Source organism: Oryx dammah, unplaced genomic scaffold (assembly GCF_014754425.2).
Source record: "Oryx dammah isolate SB20612 unplaced genomic scaffold, SCBI_Odam_1.1 HiC_scaffold_24, whole genome shotgun sequence".
NCBI lineage: Eukaryota > Metazoa > Chordata > Mammalia > Artiodactyla > Bovidae > Oryx > Oryx dammah.
Window position 1 is genome coordinate 30,943,712 of NW_024070208.1, and position 17,751 is coordinate 30,961,462.

The 17,751-nt window shown below is 49.7% G+C and overlaps 1 protein-coding gene across 4 annotated transcripts in view; it reads right to left on the reverse strand.

Moving 5' to 3' along the window:
* Positions 1–438: 438 nt before the first annotated feature.
* MTUS2 (microtubule associated scaffold protein 2) overlaps positions 439–17,751 on the reverse strand; it is a 379,312-nt gene continuing 361,999 nt past the window's right edge. For all 4 annotated transcript variants that reach the window (XM_040266725.1, XM_040266722.1, XM_040266724.1 and 1 more), the window contains 6 exons: positions 16,559–16,664; positions 12,803–12,876; positions 9,255–9,353; positions 8,151–8,270; positions 4,436–4,533; positions 439–3,320 (listed from right to left, as the gene is read on the reverse strand). In XM_040266725.1, coding sequence (XP_040122659.1) covers positions 3,107–3,320; positions 4,436–4,533; positions 8,151–8,270; positions 9,255–9,353; positions 12,803–12,876; positions 16,559–16,664 — 711 coding nt within the window. In that variant the 3' untranslated portion in view covers positions 439–3,106. The remainder of the gene's footprint in view (positions 3,321–4,435; positions 4,534–8,150; positions 8,271–9,254; positions 9,354–12,802; positions 12,877–16,558; positions 16,665–17,751) is intronic.

Consider the following 17,751-nt stretch of genomic DNA (forward strand, 5'->3'; position numbering starts at 1 on the left):
GCCCCCCTGCTAGGAGCCAGTGGCCCCCTGGCCACTCTGAGAGAACTCTGTGACCACCCAGATACAAAGTGGCCAAGCCCACTTGGGACAGAAAGTCAGGTCAGCATCTGAATTTGAAGTTGATGGTGAGTGGCTTGTACTTGATGTCTTGTGTCCTTTTTCTGACGGTCTCCAGTCCAACCTGGCCACCTCAAGACAAGGAGCAGAGCCACCGAGCCCCCAAAGCTCGGGGGAAGACTGCTGAAAGTCCCAGGCTATAAGCTGGGCCCAGGGACCCTGCTAAGCTGGGGCAGAGGGGTCTCAAGACTCAGTGGTGACCAGCTGACCCTGGCGTGCACACCGAGGGAACCTGGCCTTCAGGCCTCCCTGTCCCCTCCTGACCTCCTGAAGCCCGAGGGGGGCCAGGCCAATGGTCACATCAAGTGCATATCACAGAAGGTCCCTCAAGTTCATTTTAATATGCTTCAAACACAAATAATGCAACACAGAAACCGCAGGGGACAGAAAAGGAATGACTGACCCCCTTCAGATGGTCACCAAGTATGCCAGCTCCACGGCCCGTCCACTGCTCTACACCCAGCTGGAACCTCGCAGGGCGTGTGGTGGGCTGGGGGCGGGCAGGGCACCAACAGCATCCCACACGCCAAGGAGAGGTTGGTGAGGTTGCGTGGGTTTGTTCAAGACAGGTGGGGAGGCTGTAGCATTTCTCTATGGAAACAGCTGCAGCCTGGGAGGTGGACACCAGAGAGACAGAGGTCCAAGTCCTAACAGTGTTGGGAGTGGGGAAGAGGAGGCGACGGTGGCGGGGGGGCCGCTGCTGCCCCTAGAGTTTGGGGATAGGAGCCTTATATGATGGGCGTCCATGACAAGGAAAGGAAGCCAGGGCATTGTGGGAATTAGCTCGGGTACCCAAGGTCAGGGATGGTTAGAGCCACGCTCTAGTCACCTAGTGGGGGATTACTTGGTTCTAACACCACTACAACTGTGACTGCAACAGGCTAACACACCAGACCACATTCTAACGTAACACTGACATCTGTATTGCTGTGTGACTGCATTTAGCAGGTGCCGTAATGGAAGCAGTTCCTAGTTCGGAGGGCTGAGCTACTGTGTCTGCAGGTGGTGCCTACTAAAAGAATACATATTCGTGTATTTTAGTCAACGTGGCATCATCTACTCTCAACATCACAGCATCATGCAGACCCACTAAACGGAAAAAGAAATGTTTCTTCACTGGGTATCTCCTGTCTATGTCCCCAGGATGGGCAAAAACCTGGAGGTTTGCTAGAAATGAGATGTATGGGAGGCCAGGAAGCCCAAGCTTGACTCATGCAAGGAACACAGACCAGGTCTGTCTTCAGGCCGGCCACATATGCCACGAGCAGGCAGGGGCTCTGGACCAGGGGACCCCTTTCTTGAGCCGTTTCTTTCCTGCTCTGTGACTCTGGCCCCACAAAGCGTATCTACATAAGTCTGCCTATCTCAGGTTTGCTCAGAATCAGTCTTGTGCTCAGGACCACTTTGAGGGGCCTTGGGGAGAAAAGTACAGGGTCTTCGTCACAAACAGTAAAGACATCATTATCATCACTGTATAAATGGCTGAAACTACTTTGCGTGTTATGCTTCTAATGGTCCACAGCACTAGGGGAATCTCTTCCCCATTCTAATCCATTTAGGAGACAAATGCCAGTCCAGAAGCCTGTGACCACCGGCTGGCTGTTTCCTGGGGCTCCTCTCTTTGGAAGAACCTCCTGGGCCAAAGACGGGACCTCTCTCAGCTGTGGTAGAGCTTGACCATCTAGCAGAAAAAGACACCTGGGTTTCTGGGAGGTCATGCAATGATCTAGCACAACCAGGAACTGATCCCCACAGGACAAAAGAACTGGTTTCCTGGAAGCCCCTGCTAGAACCCCTGAGCTGCTCAATGTTCAAGAATGAGGTTGGGTTACAGAACCTAACTGAAGGGGGGGCAATGAAATAGGGCTGAGCGCTGTATTTTGGTGGGTTGACCACTTATAGCATCACATCAAACAGGATGCCAGAGGACGCTCTTCTCCTCTACGCTTAGTCAGAATACAGACTCTATCAGCAGTTTTCCCTCTTGAGGATGGAGCGTGAAGAGTCTTGGCCAACTCCAAGACCATTTTCACCCTCATTCTCTATGGTCATGTGCTTCCATATTTTCCCAAGGATGCAATAGCTGAATGATGGATTCCAAGATGCCATTTAGGAAAAAAAGCAAAACTTGTGTTTACAAGACTATAGCCGATCCACTGGTCATGAGTTAACATCTGCAAAACCGCTCATCCCCCTCAGGGTTTCTCACTGCTGCCCCTTATCCACTCAGGACAGGAATGTCAATAATTAAAATCTGTGGATGGAGTAATAGTGACCTCATGTCATGTTGACTAAGAAGCTGATTGTTTCAAAGGTAGTTACCCGACGAATGGCTGGTGTTTGTGTTAAACAGAGTACCACGTGGTGGTAGGTCGAAAGGCGCTTCTTCTCTGTATCTTTTTTTTTTTCCTTTTTCTATTTTGGGTAGAAATATTCCTGGGAAGGTAGACAGAAATGCATTTTCATTTCCCAATAATTCTTAGGCACGAGTTAGAAAACTGCTGACCGTCACCAAAATACGTCAGCACTTCATGTTATAAAAAATGCAATTCAGAACTGCTGCATGTGTATATACGTGTATCTAAATATACACACATACCGGTGCAGTACACAAGGATTATTCAATGGATAGCCAAAACTGAGCTGTTTGTTAACTAACCTGAAATTCTGCAGTGAAAGTTCATTGCTCAAGGACAACTGGCGTTTCCTTCTTTTGGCTCTGACTACGGCCAAATGTTTGCACATGAGACACTACCGTTTACACGTTCCTAAGTGCCCGTCCCGGGACAGTCCTACACACGAGGGTTAGAAGAGGGCTCGGCCTGGGGTGCAGCTATGCAGCGGCTGGGCATGCGCGCATGGGAGGCCGCGACGAAGCGACTGGGCATGCGCGCGGGGCCAGGCGGGCCAGCCCGCGGCGGTCACTACTCCCCACCGGTGGGAACCCTCGTGGACCGGGCGCCGCAGCTCGGCCCGCAGCGTGGTGGCGTCATCTGGGCGTCATGCTGACTCTGGCGGGAGAGGAGGGCCCGGAGGAGGAGCTGCGGTACACAGGGGATGTGGGGGACAGTTTAATGGGGCTGGTCGGGTCCCCGGTTTGGAGCTTCCATAGCAGCTCTTCATTGGTCCGGCTCAGCCTCTTCTTCTCCTGCGTTTCTTTCTCCACATATTCCTGGAGGTTAGCGTTCTCCTCCGACAGCTGTCTGCATGCGGGGCGGGTAACAAGCAACAGTTAGAGTAGCAATGGCAGAGCAAGACGCTGAGCCCGAGGTCGGCTGGGCCCAGGGGCGCACAGGGAACGGGGTGCGTGGTGGGTTCCTGTGGACCTCAGGGACCAAGGCCGGGGGTTGAAACGCAATCGCCACCTGTCCTACCCACACAATCCTCTCCCAGAGTCTCTCTGCCAACACCTAGTTTTGCCCACAGTCCCTCTGCCCTGGGTCAGGGGAGGCACTGGTGGCCAGCGGACAGAGCAGAAGCTGCAGGCCTGAAAGAAGAGGCAAGAGGGGCTTGGTGTGGGGGGCGTTGAGCTGTAAGGACAGCCCCGGGGAGTCAGTGGTGCTGACGGGCTCCGCAGCCTGCCCTCACCCCGGGCCTCCCTGGCAGCAGTCAGCTTTCGCTGCGACCTTCTGGGCAGTGCATCTGGATGCCTGCTGGAGCTGGAGCCCTGAAGGATGGGGCCAGAGCAGTCCCTCCTCCAGTGCTCGGCACCCAGCCTGGGGCCCGGCCCGTAGCAGATGCTCCATGGGTGTTTGCGGCTAATAGACGCCAAGTAGAAAGGAACCCGATATGTTTTGTGCCTCTGTTGTCACTGCAGCCGGGTTGCTGCTCCTCCCTTCCTGGAAGTCGGAACCTTGGAGCAGGTTAGGAGCACAGAGATGGAAGCGGCTGCGTGGCCCAGTCCCTCCCTGCTGCCCTCCAGCCGGGGCAGCAGCTGGGGGCCCCACTGCTGGAGCCCAGGGTCGGCTGGCTCACATGGCTGTTTTCTTTAGCCTTGAACTCCCAGCGGTCAGCCCTTCCAAAACCTCCTCCACGATCCCCACCACTCCTGCCCCTGCCCCTGCCAGTTGTGCCACACACTTTAGCCCACCCCACTCCTTTCTACCAAGGAGGGTGCTCCGTGGAGCTGGGGCACCGGCTGGGTGCTCAGAGCAGGGTGTTCTATGCTTTCTTCCACGTGGGGAGCGCCCAGAGCCTGCGTGGGGAAGCCTTGGGGCTCAGAGGAGCGAGGACAAAAGCAGAGCCCTCCAAGGTCAGGAGCAAAGCCATTCTGTCCGGGACACGTGCTTCTGAGGCTCCATCACCCAGGCCCACCTACCTTGTTACCACGGTGTTCTGGTCGATCCTGGCCTTGAGGTCTTCGTTCTGCTGCTGGAGAACTTGGATCTTCTCTTCCAGGATGATGTTCTTTTCTGCCTATAAAAGATGGAGTGTCAAGAGCTCCACAGCCAGGCCCTGGGGGAGACGACAGAGCAGTGCCCTTGGCTTCTGGGCTTTGGAGGATTAGCTAAAACAGTGTTTTTCAAACTGCAATTTGCAATGCATTGGCTATAAAACCAAGCTAGAGGGATGTGAGCATTACTTTTTTAAACAAAAGAAAACAGGATAAAAAATAACAGAGTGCACTGTAAAAGTACTGTTTTATATATATATATATATATCTTTCTTATATATATATATAGGTATATAATATGTCTGTGTGTATATATTGGTATATATTATGAATTATGGGGCTTCCCAGATGGTGCTAGTGGTAAAGAACCTGCCTGCAATGTAGGAGACCCGGGTTTGATCCCTGGGTCTGGAAGATCTCCTGGAGAAGGAAATGGCAAGCCACTCCAGTATTCTTGCTTGGAGAAACCCATGGACAGAGGAGCCTGGCGGACTACACAATCCACGGGGTTGCAAAGACTTGAACACAACTGAAGCAACTTAGCATGCATGCATTTCCTGGGAACAAAGATGAGGCGGGTGTGGGAGCCTTGCTGAAGAGCTGGCTAGAGCCCAGTCCTTCCACTCTGATGCCTCAGCCCGATTCACGGAGGGGTGGTGTTTTCCTTAACTACCCTACCCAGGAGTTCTTCACAGTCTTTTCAAAAAAGAGTTTCTCAGTTCATCTTAGAATGGAGCTCAGCTTCAGCTGGGTCTCAGGCCGTGGGGACACATGGACAGAGAGCAGGCATTAAGTCTCAAAGGAATAACCACCATGGAGGAGGATGTTATTTTCTCTTGTGCAAAGCTGGCTTGAGCTGCACGTTCCTGGCTGCCCAGCGCCTCAGGAGGGAAAGTGTGTCTACATTATTGATATTTTCATCCCTCCATTAATTCAGAATGTCGTGTTGTGCATACAGGTACTGCCAGAGGTGCCAATGCAGGGCGGAGGACCCAATAGGGAGAACCAGGGGACCCACCAGCCAAACTGGACCCTGGGGGCTGCTCATGGCTCATCTCTGACAATGGCAGGGGCATGGAGACACTCACTATGAGAAGTGTATTCTACACAGGAATCCAATATAGGAACACACATAAATTGTGTGTATGTATTCACTATGCATGTGTGTGCTAGGTCGCTTCAGTTGTGTCCAACTCTTTGTGAACCTATGAACCACAACCCGCCAGACTCCTCTATCCATGGAGTTCCCCAGGGAAGAATACTGGAGTGGGTTGCCATTTAATTCTCCAGGGGATCTTTCCTGATCCAGGGGATGTAATGTGGGTGTCCTGTATTGCAGGCAGATTCTTTACCATCTGACCACCAAGGAAGCCCTCCTAGGAAATGGGAAGTGATTCAATCAACTCTCCCGGCCCGCCCCCTGCTCCCCTGCCCCGGCTTGGAAAGATTTCTGGAATGAGAACTCCTGCATGTCCACAGAGTGCCTCAGTTCAGTTCAGTTAGGTCGCTCAGTCGTGTCCGACTCTTTGCGACCCCATAAATCGCAGCACACCAGGCCTCCCTGTCCATCACCAACTCCAGGAGTTCACTCAGACTCACGTCCATCGAGTCAGTGATGCCATCCAGCCATCTCATCCTCTGTGGTCCCCTTCTCCTCCTGCCCCCAATCCCTCCCACCATCAGGGTCTTTTCCAATGAGTCAACTCTTTGCATGAGGTGGCCAAAGTACTGGAGTTTCAGCTTTAGCATCATTCCTTCCAGAGAAATCCCAGGGCTGATCTCCTTCAGAATGGACTGGTTGGATCTCCTTGCAGTCCAAGGGACTCTCAAGAGTCTCCTCCAACACCACAGTTCAAAAGCATCAGTTCTTCGGTGCTCAGCTTTCTTCACAGTCCAACTATCACATCCATACGTGACCACAGGAAAAACCATAGCCTTGACTAGACGGACCTTAGTCGGCAAAGTAATGTCTCTGCTTTTGAATATGCTAGGTTGGTCATAACTTTTCTTCCAAGGAGTAAGCGTCTTTTAATTTCATGGCTGCAATCACCATCTGCAGTGATTTTGGACCCCCAAAAAATAAAGTCTGACACTGTTTCCCCATCTATTTCCCATGAAGTGATGGGACCGGATGCCATGATCTTCATTTTTTGAATGTTGAGCTTTAAGCCAACTTTTTCACTCTCCACTTTCACTTTCATCAAGAGGCTTTTAACTAGTTCCTCTTCACTTTCTGCCATAAGGGTGATGTCATCTGCATATCAGCAGGGCTAAAAACAGCCTGATAAACCCAGAGGCTGCTGGTTGACCAGATAAGGATGCAGACAGTCCAGCCTGGAGGAGGAGGGCTGCAGGGCTGAGAGGGGCAGGGCTCTGTCCACTTCAGCTGTCCCCACTGGCCTTAGCTTTGGCCTAGCTGGAAAGCTGAGCTGTTGGAAGATCCCAGGATGCCAGTATCACCCAGGATGCTATAATGGGCACTCACAGCCCCGTCTGCTCCCATCCTAATGGACAAGCATCTGTGCAGCTAGAGACGCCCAGAAAAGGATGGTGCTAGATCAGGAGAGCGGACGTGATGACTGAATGCAACAGGTGGTCTGCAACCAGCTCCTGGTTTGGATAAACCAGCTGCCAGGACATTTCTAAGACATGCAGAGAACTTTAAAAGTTAGAGGAGATGATCAGTTACTTGAGATGGTGAGTTGAAGATGTGCTAACTGAAAAGAAGCAGGATGCAAAACCCCTGTGTATATGTGTGTGTGTGTGTGTGCACATGCTGTTTATTGGGGTGTGTACACTTGTATGGAGGAAAGCCTCCAGAAAGTGTTAACAGTGGTAGAAATATGGCATTTTAATCTCCTTATTTTTATCTTATAATTACCTGTAATGCACATATTTTCCTTTTATAGTATCAAAAATTTAAAAATAATGATAAGAAGAAAAAAAATGACTCTGTATGAGTCCCTTGGGCCAACCTTCCCATCAAGATAGTATCTCTTTGGAGGCTGCTAACTTTGGACTATCTCAGCTGCAACCCTTGCACCCTCAGGGTCTGGCAGTGAACTCTGAGCGCTCTATTCCCCCAAAGGCATGCCCTTTGCTAGTTCTCTGGGAGCCAGAACCTGGTGGAAGCCAAGGCCTGGAGCTCTGGCTCAGGGTTCCTGCCTGGGCTGGGCCACTTACTGGCTCTGGGTGAGACAAGACCTTTTCCTAAGCCTCCATCTCTGCATTTGTAAAAGGAGACTCTTAACAATGGAATCCCACTCAGTGGATTGCTGTCGGAATTACTGGACAGACACAAAGCGTCTGCACGGCACCTGGTACCCATCAGCGGTGCTCCCCAGATGCAGGCTCACTGCACTTCCTCCCCTGGGAGGGGAGGAGTCCGCAGTTCACAGTGATGGATGGCGATGCTGACGGACTCAGATAGGCTCTAGACTTGTACAAATGAGGCCACGTCTGACATTCCTGAACTCCTGGCTCCCAAAACAAGGCCTGGAGCCTCATCTGTGGTCTTTTCTGCTCAGGTGCAAGCAATGGACAGGTAAGGGCTGATGCTCCCTTGAACACTGTTCACCCGCAGGGGCAGCGGGAATATCATGCCAGTTACGGGGGCCTCCCAGGGTTACAGGTGACTCACCAGCTTTTCCAGCTCAAGAATCTTCTTTTCCTGCTGATGTATCTGTTGATTCTTCATCTCCAACACCTGTTTCAGACTCTTCATGTCTTCTTCCAAGTGCTGATAAGGAGCCAAGGCAATCTGCAGGGGCAGAGAGCAAGGAGCTGTTTCTCAGGCACCCCGGCAAAGCCGGGCATTCACCAGTGTCAGGAACCCAGCGAAATCTAGTCTCTGTTAACAAGCTTAACGAGAGCGAGGGGGCAGGCGGGTGAGAATGCTCACAGTCCTCCCTGATAAAGACGCCCAGGAGTTGCCACAGGGAGTGAGCTAAAAATCCAGCTCCGTGGGGAGCAGAAGAGGGGAGGCCATCGGTCCCTGAAATGTCAGATACTGGGGTGGCCAGATACTACCAGCCCAGCCCCCCAAGGGAACTTAGTGGGCAAAAACACTAAATTCAACATTGGCCTTTAACATTCACCCACACTGCTTGGTTCAACACACAGGTGAAGCTTGACACAGGTCCCTACCTGTGCCCAAGGACAGCCCCGCCCCCTCCGCACCCTGCATAGGAAATGAGCAAAGTAGTTTAAAAAGGCATTGTAGAAAAAGAACTCTTAGAGTAAGTCTGCCAGATGTGACAAATAAAATGACAGGATGTTCAATTAAGTCTGAAAGTCACATAAACAACTTTTTTGTACTGTAGGAGGCATATTTAAAAATCTCATTTATCTGTATCTCACATTTCACTGGGTGTCATGGATTTCACCTAGCAACCCTACATAGAGGGGAGGAATTTTGCCAGGGTTTCCGGAAAAAGAAACCTCCACCTTCCCTGTGGAGCTGGGGTTGGGAAGGAGTGAGGTGTTGGGGTGGGGGTGAGGGTGCAGGAAGAGACATTTCCAGGTCCAGCTTGTCCCAGGGGCTCATGGACAGTGGCTGGGGAGCCCTGTGAAATGCAGCAAGAATAACACTCAGATGGAGAACCCACAGCTGTCCTAAGTCAGACAGGTGCCTATGGATGTGTGTTTAAATCCTGGCAGGCCCTGACCACTGGCACTCTGCAGTCAGATCAGCACAGAGGCTCTGTCTTTGGGATGATGCTGGGACACTGAGAGCTCACGGTACCTCCAGCTGCTCCTCCGTGTTTTTCCTCAGAGCCTCCTCGAAGCGCCGGGCTCGGTCCCGCAAAGACTGGCTCTGGAAGGTCAGTGTGTCCACTTGGTCCTGCAGGTAATGCATGAGACATCCACCTCGATCCTCACAGACACAGCCCCTGGGAGGTGCCCCCTGCCCGGGTTGCTCCTCACGGGGCAGTGAGGTCAGAGGGCCCCCCACTGGGTCCCACCAAAAGGGCATCACATGCCGGAGGGGGGAAGGCCCCCAAGTGCCCGCAGTCTCCCCACCTCGGTGCCTTGTCCAGAACGGACCACAAGATAGTTGACGGGTGAGTGTTGCTGCTGCACAGAAAGTGCGGGGGGTGAGGGGATCCCCAAAGCAGGTGACTTGACTCTGAGATGGGAATGCCCCAACAAGAAGCCTGCAGCAAGGGGGGCATTTAGTAATTCAATAACCAACCTCACAGAGGCAGACCATCAGCAGAGAGGTGTCTAGTCTGGCCTCTAGCCGCAACCCCCAGCCCAGACTTCAAGAAGGACAATTAATCCATCTCAAAGAAGAACTCTCTGTATTTGTAAAGTTCAAGCCAGAAGCTGTCAAACTGACCCTGACTCGTTGCTCTGCCCGAGCCCCGAGCACACCCCCTGCGCCCCCAACCAACACCACTAAACACAGTGACGACAGGTCCTGAAGGATTCTGCCTCCTATGTCATTACTATAGTTCCATAATGATGATGATAAACAGGACAATGCCTGGAACTATTATAAAGCAGTAGCTGTTGCCTAGTGCTCTATACACGTTACACAGGTGAAATGTATTTATTTTTAAGGCAGGACTGGAAAAATGTTAAACATAAAATTACCCTCTCTGCCCATCTGGGCCACTATCCCCCTTCACTGTGCTTTGGGTACCTGCATTATACATTAATTAGATCCCCTCAGAAGACACAGGAATGCCTGTTCACCAGACCAAAAAAAAAAAAAAAAAAAAGGCAAATTTTCCAGGTGCCAGCAAGATAACTCCTTAGGAGATAAGATTCCTTTCTCAATCCTTTAAGGTGTCGTAATGACCTGCTACTCACCCTGTTGGACTATGTACACTGATAATGTGTTACTTTGATGCTAGACCTTTTATTTCAAAAATTTATACAACTGTGCATTGACCTAAACAGGTGGGACAGTCTCAGGGATTTTTGTCTTTGTTTAAATTAAAAAAAAATTTTAGATACAATTTTGAAAGATTACTTTCCATTTTACAATTATTACAAAATATTGGCTATACTCCCCATGTTGTACAATACATCCTTGAGACTGTCTTACATCCTGTCTCCCTGTGGCCCCTCCCCACCACTGCTAACCACTAACTTATTCTTTTTACTGGTGATATTCACTAGTTTGTTGTATTTTTTAGATTCCACATCTAAGTGATATCATACAGTATTTGTCCTCCTCTGCCTGACTTATTTTGCTTTTAGCATAACACCCTTCACGTCCATCCATGTTGCTGCAAAGGGCAAAATTCACTCCTTTTCACGGCTGAACAGTATTCCATTGTTTATGGCTGTATTCCACATGAAGATTGTCTCCTGGGTTCTCATCCTCAGGTTGGCTTGAATAAAATTCTCCATTTCTTTCTTAGATTGACTATTGATTAGTTTTCTTCATTGACACACATTTATTTCCCTTAAGCTGCTCATATCTTGAGGAAGGAACTGGTATTATCCCCATTTTACAGATGAGTAAACTAATGTTTACAGTTTATGTAACTGCCCATGATTTAAAATCTATTAAGAGGAGATACAGTGGGATTTAAGCCCCAAACTCAAATCTTTTACCCCAAACCTGTTTCTCTAGTAGCCAGTAGCCCAAGGAAATTGGTTTAAGCAACTGCACCCACCTTGTACCTGAAAGTCTCCAGGCTCAAATGGATTCTGCTGGTGAGTCACCACTAAAATGTGCACGGTTCATGACTGCACGACGTCAGTGGCAAAGTGAAGACTCACCGATGAAACAAAACTCTCCTTTCTTTTGGTTTTGGACTATTGTGGGTTTTTCATACATTACAGTACGGCTGTTACATTCCTGGTCTGTGTTCCTTAGGGTAATGTGTCTGGGTGGTGTGGAGTGGCCTCCCAGGTGGTGCTAGTGGTAAAGAACCCACCTGCTAATGCAGGAGATGTAAGAGACACGGGTTCAATCCCTGGGTGGGGAAGATCCCCTGGAGGGGGGACAAGGCAACCCACTCCAGTATTCTTGCCTGGAGAATCTAGCGGATAGAGGAGTCTGGCAGGCTACAGTTTATGGGGTCACAAAGAGTCAGACACAACTGCAGCGACTTAGCACAGTGTGGAATGTAGGGTATACAAGGCAGTTTGGGGTTAACCAGCCAAGGATAAGCCACATGAGGGGTATGGGGGGCATATGCAGGCCCACTGATGGATCCATGGATTGGGGGTGGGCATGCAGCAAGCAGCTTCCCATTTAAAATTTTTTGCAAAGTCCACTCAATAGCGTGATACTCCATAATCCTAGAGTCTCTGCTTGGCAGGGCAGACACTGTGCAAGAAACACTGCCCGGGAAAAGAAAGAAAGTGAAGTCGCTCAGTTGTGTCTGACTCTGTGACCCCATGGCCTGTAGCCTACCAGGCTCCTCTGTCCAGGCAATAGTCCTGGAGTGGATTGCCATTTCCTTCTCCAGGGGATCTTCCCAACCCAGGGATCGAACCCGGGTCTCCCACATTGTAGGCAGACGCTTTACCGTCTGAGCCAAAGAGCGATCCAAAAAGCAAAATTCCCGCCTTTCTGTTTGAGTTATGGTCTTTGCCTTCCAAACCTCCAAATGTAAGCGTCCCTAATATTTCAAAGGTGATCTTTCTAGGACTGGGACAACCACAGCTGCCAACGGAGGCAGGGCCACCAACTCCCTGGCTTCTCCAACGGCCCTTCCCTAGGCCTGGGGACGGTCAACAGCTTTTCACAGAAGAAGCTGGCCAGGGGGTTGGGGAGGGCAGGGGTGGGCATCTCTGGCAGGCCGGAGGGAGAGGCAGGCAAGTGATCTGAGAGGCCCGTCAGTCTCCCCTCGAGGCCAGAAGGAAGCCAGGTAGCACCCCTGGCACCCGAGACCCATGCTTTGTGTAGGTTGGAAGTGGGATGCCCCAAAGCAAGAAGCTTTTGTCTCCAGGGTATGGAAGTTGCTTTAACAATTCCAGAGCATCTGCTGTGTCTTCTACCCTGCGTGACTCTTCTTACCCGAGTCCCCCTGCCTAGAATACTCTGCCCCCAATCCTCCCTCTCCCCTAAACATGGATCTGACCATAGCAGGTGGGGAGCAGTCCATGGCACCAATGGTATTATCCATTCTGTGCAAGGATGAGCTCTGAGCAGACAGAAAACTCCTTAAGGGCAGGGAGTCAGGTCATATTTATCCCCCATATTCCACTGCTTAGTGCGGGATCCAGTACACAGCAGGTGCCACATAGATGCCTGCAGACAGGAAGAACTGTCAGGAAGAAATGTCTGCTGCCATTACCTTCAAGTCAGAGTTAGGAAACACTGACCTGTAATGACAGCCGCAGCTTTTCAAAGTTTTCTTCCAATTCTTTCTTTTCAAGCTCGTGGGTCGATATTAGTTCTGCAGAGGAGACATCAAATTGTTAAGCTGATCTTTCTCTGGAAAAGGGATCAAACAAGATTCTTTTGCCAGATGAAGACTGGGTGACAGAAGTAACTAGCGGACATCAGTATACAGCAGACTTAAGCCAAAAGAGATATGTCCATTAGTTTGAAATTGTATGTGATGTTGTTTAGGAGAGAGAGAGAGAGGAAAGGAGGGAAAAAGAAGAAAGAGTGAGAGGAAGAGGAAAGAAAGGAAGGAGGGAAGCAAGCAGAGCCGCCTACACACACACTCCCTTTACACGCAGCTCCACCACCATCCTAGCCGAATCAGCTTCTCCATTCACAACACTCATTGATTTTCCAGCTCTTCCCGATGGTAAAACCAGTGAGTGATTAACGTTAAATCTCCACTTTCTTCCCTCCCAGGATCACTTTTCCTTTCCATTACAAACAGCAATTTCAGGTTGAAGGAGGGAGCCTTCCAAGGAGAGCAGCGTGTGGGCTTGCTGGAGAATGGACAGGTGAATGGGACCAGTGTGGAGCTTGCAAGGTCACCTTGGTGGCCTATGGACCACACTCTGGAAACCACAGATTGCTAGGGTTTGCTTGAGCAGAGAGTCAACGTTGAGACATTCAGGCAGAATGAACGACTCACTGGATGGAATCCTCTTGGAGTGTTTGGAACAATTTTATTCTGGAAAGTGTCATTCCAGTAATAATTTGCAAGTTAGGCAGAAGAGATGTCATGTAAGAATTATTAAGCAAATGGATTCTATTTTTCTCCAGATGGGAATGGTCTTATTAGCTGGATGAAGCCCATCTCATTCTAGCTACAGAAGCAATTTGTTTTCCTGTTATAACTGGAGGGAAGAAAGGTCTCATTAATCAGCCTGTATCATATGCTTAGCACAGGAGAGTACTGGAGACCAATAATTATCTTCCTGGCTGGCATGAGCTGCAATTAGGAAAAATTCTGTGGTTCCCGTTGACCCAGATCTTTTAATGATGGTGAAGCTCTCTAAGAAATCCAGTTGTTAGAGCTGAAGTTTACATTTGGAGGAAAAAAAGAAAAATTTATGGTTAGTTCATTGCCATAAAACCATGTGGCCTTCTGGTCTACATGCCTCTGTCTAAATGATTACTGTTAATAGCCACTGAGAGCATCATCCATAATAATGAATATTTTAGTTACCCTTACATATACCTGCATTGTCTGCACATTATATATAATTCAAAGGCCCTGGATGTGGTGTCTAGGTGAGACTTCATTAATCAGAAAAATCTACCAGATCTGTTTACATGAAAATCCACAAACAAAAGGCAATGCTCAATGTAACATTTCCATTTCTGTCCCCTCTTCTAAGACCATTTTCCTACAGCACGGTGATGGGCTTTAGGGCATTTTCAGGAGATCCCAGTACCTCACCACCAAATTAAAGTCAGCATCTATCCTGGAGACAGGCAACTATCTATGTACCCATGATGTACTTCATTATTCCGAGGTCATGGCACTCTGTCCCATACTTAACACGATGCTCTACATATTAGGATCACCTTGGAAGCTTTTAAAAAAAAAACCCTGATGTCTGGGCTTCATCCCCAGAGCAACTGAATTGGAACGTTTGTAATGGCATCTACACATCAGTATTAAAAAAAAAACAAAACAGGTGGTTCCAATGTTCATCCAAGGATGGGAACTGGTACTCTAAGCATGAGACATGCTCTTGGGACACAGGTAATACAGTAAATTTGTTCTCAGGAAATTCCTCTCCTGTCCTCTCCCTTGCCTCCAGCTTGGACTCTTCCACGCACCAAGAGTTTCCAGAGGTGGTGGGGCTAGAGCTTGAGGGGGAGACCACATGAACACTGACTGCTACACAGTGTGCCTTTTTATTGACAAAGAACATTTAAAAAATGATTGTAAAACTCTGATTCTCCGATTCTTAAAATGTATTAATCTTCAGCATCAGTCCTTCCAATGAATATTCAGGACTGATTTCCTTTAGGATGGACTAGTTGGATCTCCTTACAGTCCAAGGGACTCTCAAGAGTCTTCTCCAACACCACAGTTCAAAAGCATCAATTCTTCGGTGCTCAGCTTTCTTTATAGTCCAACTCTCACATCCATATATGACTACTGGAAAAACCATAGCTTTGACTAGATGGACCTTTGTTGGCAAAGTAATGTCTCTGCTTTTTAATATGCTGTTTAGGTTGGTCATAACTTTTCTTCCAAGAAGCATCTTTAATTTTTTAAATTAATTAATTTTAATTGGAGGCTAATTACTTTACAATATTGTAGTGGTTTTTGCCATACATTGACATGAATCAGCCATGGGTATACATGTGTTCCCCATCCTGAACCCCCTCCCATTTGGCCACCTGATGCTAAGAACTGACTCATTTGAAAAGACCTTGATGCTGGGAAAGACTGAAGGAGGGAGGAGAAGGGGACTACAGGGGATGAGATGGTTGGATGGCATCACCAACTCAATGGACATGAGTTTGAGTATACTCAGGGAGCTGGTGATGGACAGGGAGGCCTGGCGTGCTACAGTCCATGGGGTCGAAGAGTCGGACATGACTGAGCAACTGAACTGATAATTTGTCCTTTGCTGTATAGATGCAGAAAATATTTTCTACTTGTAGTTTGCCTTTTGAAGTTTATGTTTTTATGACAACTTTTATTTAGTTGAATGTATCAGCCTTTTTATTACTGTATTTTGGTTTTATATTGCTAACAGAGGCCTTTGCAACTACAAAAATTACACATTAAAAAATTCTGGCATTAAAAAATGCATTAATCTATTCTTATGTTAATTATTTTCCATCTAATTTAGCAACCAGCCAACTGGAGAGAGAAAAAAGTGAGGAGAGGGGAAATTGAAAAAAAAAATTTACAGATAGTAATGTATACGGATGTGAACGTGTAAAAAGCTTCTTTCACAGAGTCAAAAATCTCAGCTCTACTTACTAAACACTGTTACTGTTGTTATGACCGACTTACTGGGCTGGCCAAAAAAGCTGGTTTGGGTTTTTCTGTGACATTGTAAGGAAATACCCAAAGGAACTTTCTGGCCAACCCAATAAATTCCTAGGTAACCAAAGACAATTCAAAGTTACAAAAAAAAGTAAAAAAGTAAAAAAGTAAGATCCTGAGAGTCCACTTCTGCCCATGGTGAATGTGGTCTGAAGGCCCAGTGTGGACAGCCAGGCCTCATTAGAGGCCACCACACGAGACAAGGCCCAGGATTTCTACACCTACTTGAAAATGGTGGTTCTCAAGCTTGGCTGCCCATTGGTATCACCTTCGAGCTTTAACAAGTTGAGGCTATACCCCAGACCAGCTGCCCCACACCCTGGGGTAGGACCATGGCTCCTTGGAGAGTCTAGACTTCAGGGTTGAGAGGATCAGCTTCAGAGGAAAGAAGTTACCCAGGCCCTGGATTTTGGTATTTTCTTAACACAGAAGCAACACAAAGGACATACCAGGACGAAGAGGAAGGAAGAAAGGATAGAGGAGGGGGAGGTGAAGGGAGGCCCTTTGTGTCTGCAGCGGGAGAAGTGGGTGCACACATAGACACACACACACACAGACACACAGACACACACAGACACACACACACACACACACACAGACACACAGACACAGACACAGACACACACACACACACACCCTCCCCCCCCAGGTCAGCTACCTTGGACCTTGTGCTCGTGGTCATCCTGCAGGATCGCGAGGGTGAGTGTGTGGCTGTTCTCCATCTCTAGGAGCGCAGCCTCATGGCTGGCGGTGATGTCCTCCACCTGCAGGAGATCACAGCTCTGGTTACTTGGAGAGCTGGGGCCCGAGGCTGCGCCGCCCCGCTGCCTGGAGGACAGAGGGGGAGTTGAATGAGGGGAAGGGTCCGTGGCCTGACGTCTAGGGAGGGACGCTCTGCTGAGGTGGTGGCCGCCCTCTCCAGCCTTGCACTGAGGCAGGAGACCGGGTCTGGTGGTGACGTGGGAACCCTGGAGCCGGGGATGGGTGGGTGGGGGAATGTCACGGGGAAGTCATTGCGGCAAGTCTGCTGTTCAGGCAGGAGGAAGCAGCTCCCGGCTGGAGGTGGGGGGCCGCCTAAGCCACCTCCTCACTGCCCTGGGCCTCCATTCCTGCCCCTTCCACCAAGCCCTCCACCAGGTAATAAGCAAGAGGGTCCTCCCCCACCAGACGGTCTGTCCTGCCCCCCAGCGGCAGGTGGGAGCTACAGCAGGCAAGGTAGCTGGAGGGAACCAATACATATCCAGCTGCCTGATCCTCCACTCAACCCTCACAGCAATAAAGTCAATATCTTCATGTCCATTTTCCAGATGAGGAAACTGCGGCTTAGAGAGGTCTGAAGCGTTTTGCCCAAGGGCTAGTAAGTGGCAGAGTCAGCAGTGGCAGAGCCTGAGGCTGCCTGACTCCACGGACGAGGCTCTCAAACGCCCGGCCACTGCCTCCCCTGCAAGACCAGCAACCAGCGCCCAACAGCCCGCTCACCAGCCCCAAGGCAAGCGGGCAGATGTTTGCTCACCACCCCAGCTCCTCAGCCATGAACGTGCTCCCCCTCCGATGGCGGAGTGGCCCTCCCCTGCCCAGGCTGTGGGAACTGCCCCCGAGAAGCTGCTGTTTCTCTGGCTGAAGGTATATCTCCAGGAACTTAATCCTGGGAAAGCAGCCAGCCCGTGGTGTTTTATTCTCCCCCTCCTGACCTCCACGCCCGGCCCCATCCCCACCGCCCGCCCACCACACACCTACCACCGTTACTGTTTTTGTTATTTTTGTTGTTGGTGGGGGTTCAGTCGCTCCGTCGTGTCCGACTCTTGCAACCTCATGGACTATAGCCTGCCAGGCTCCTCTGTCCATGGGATT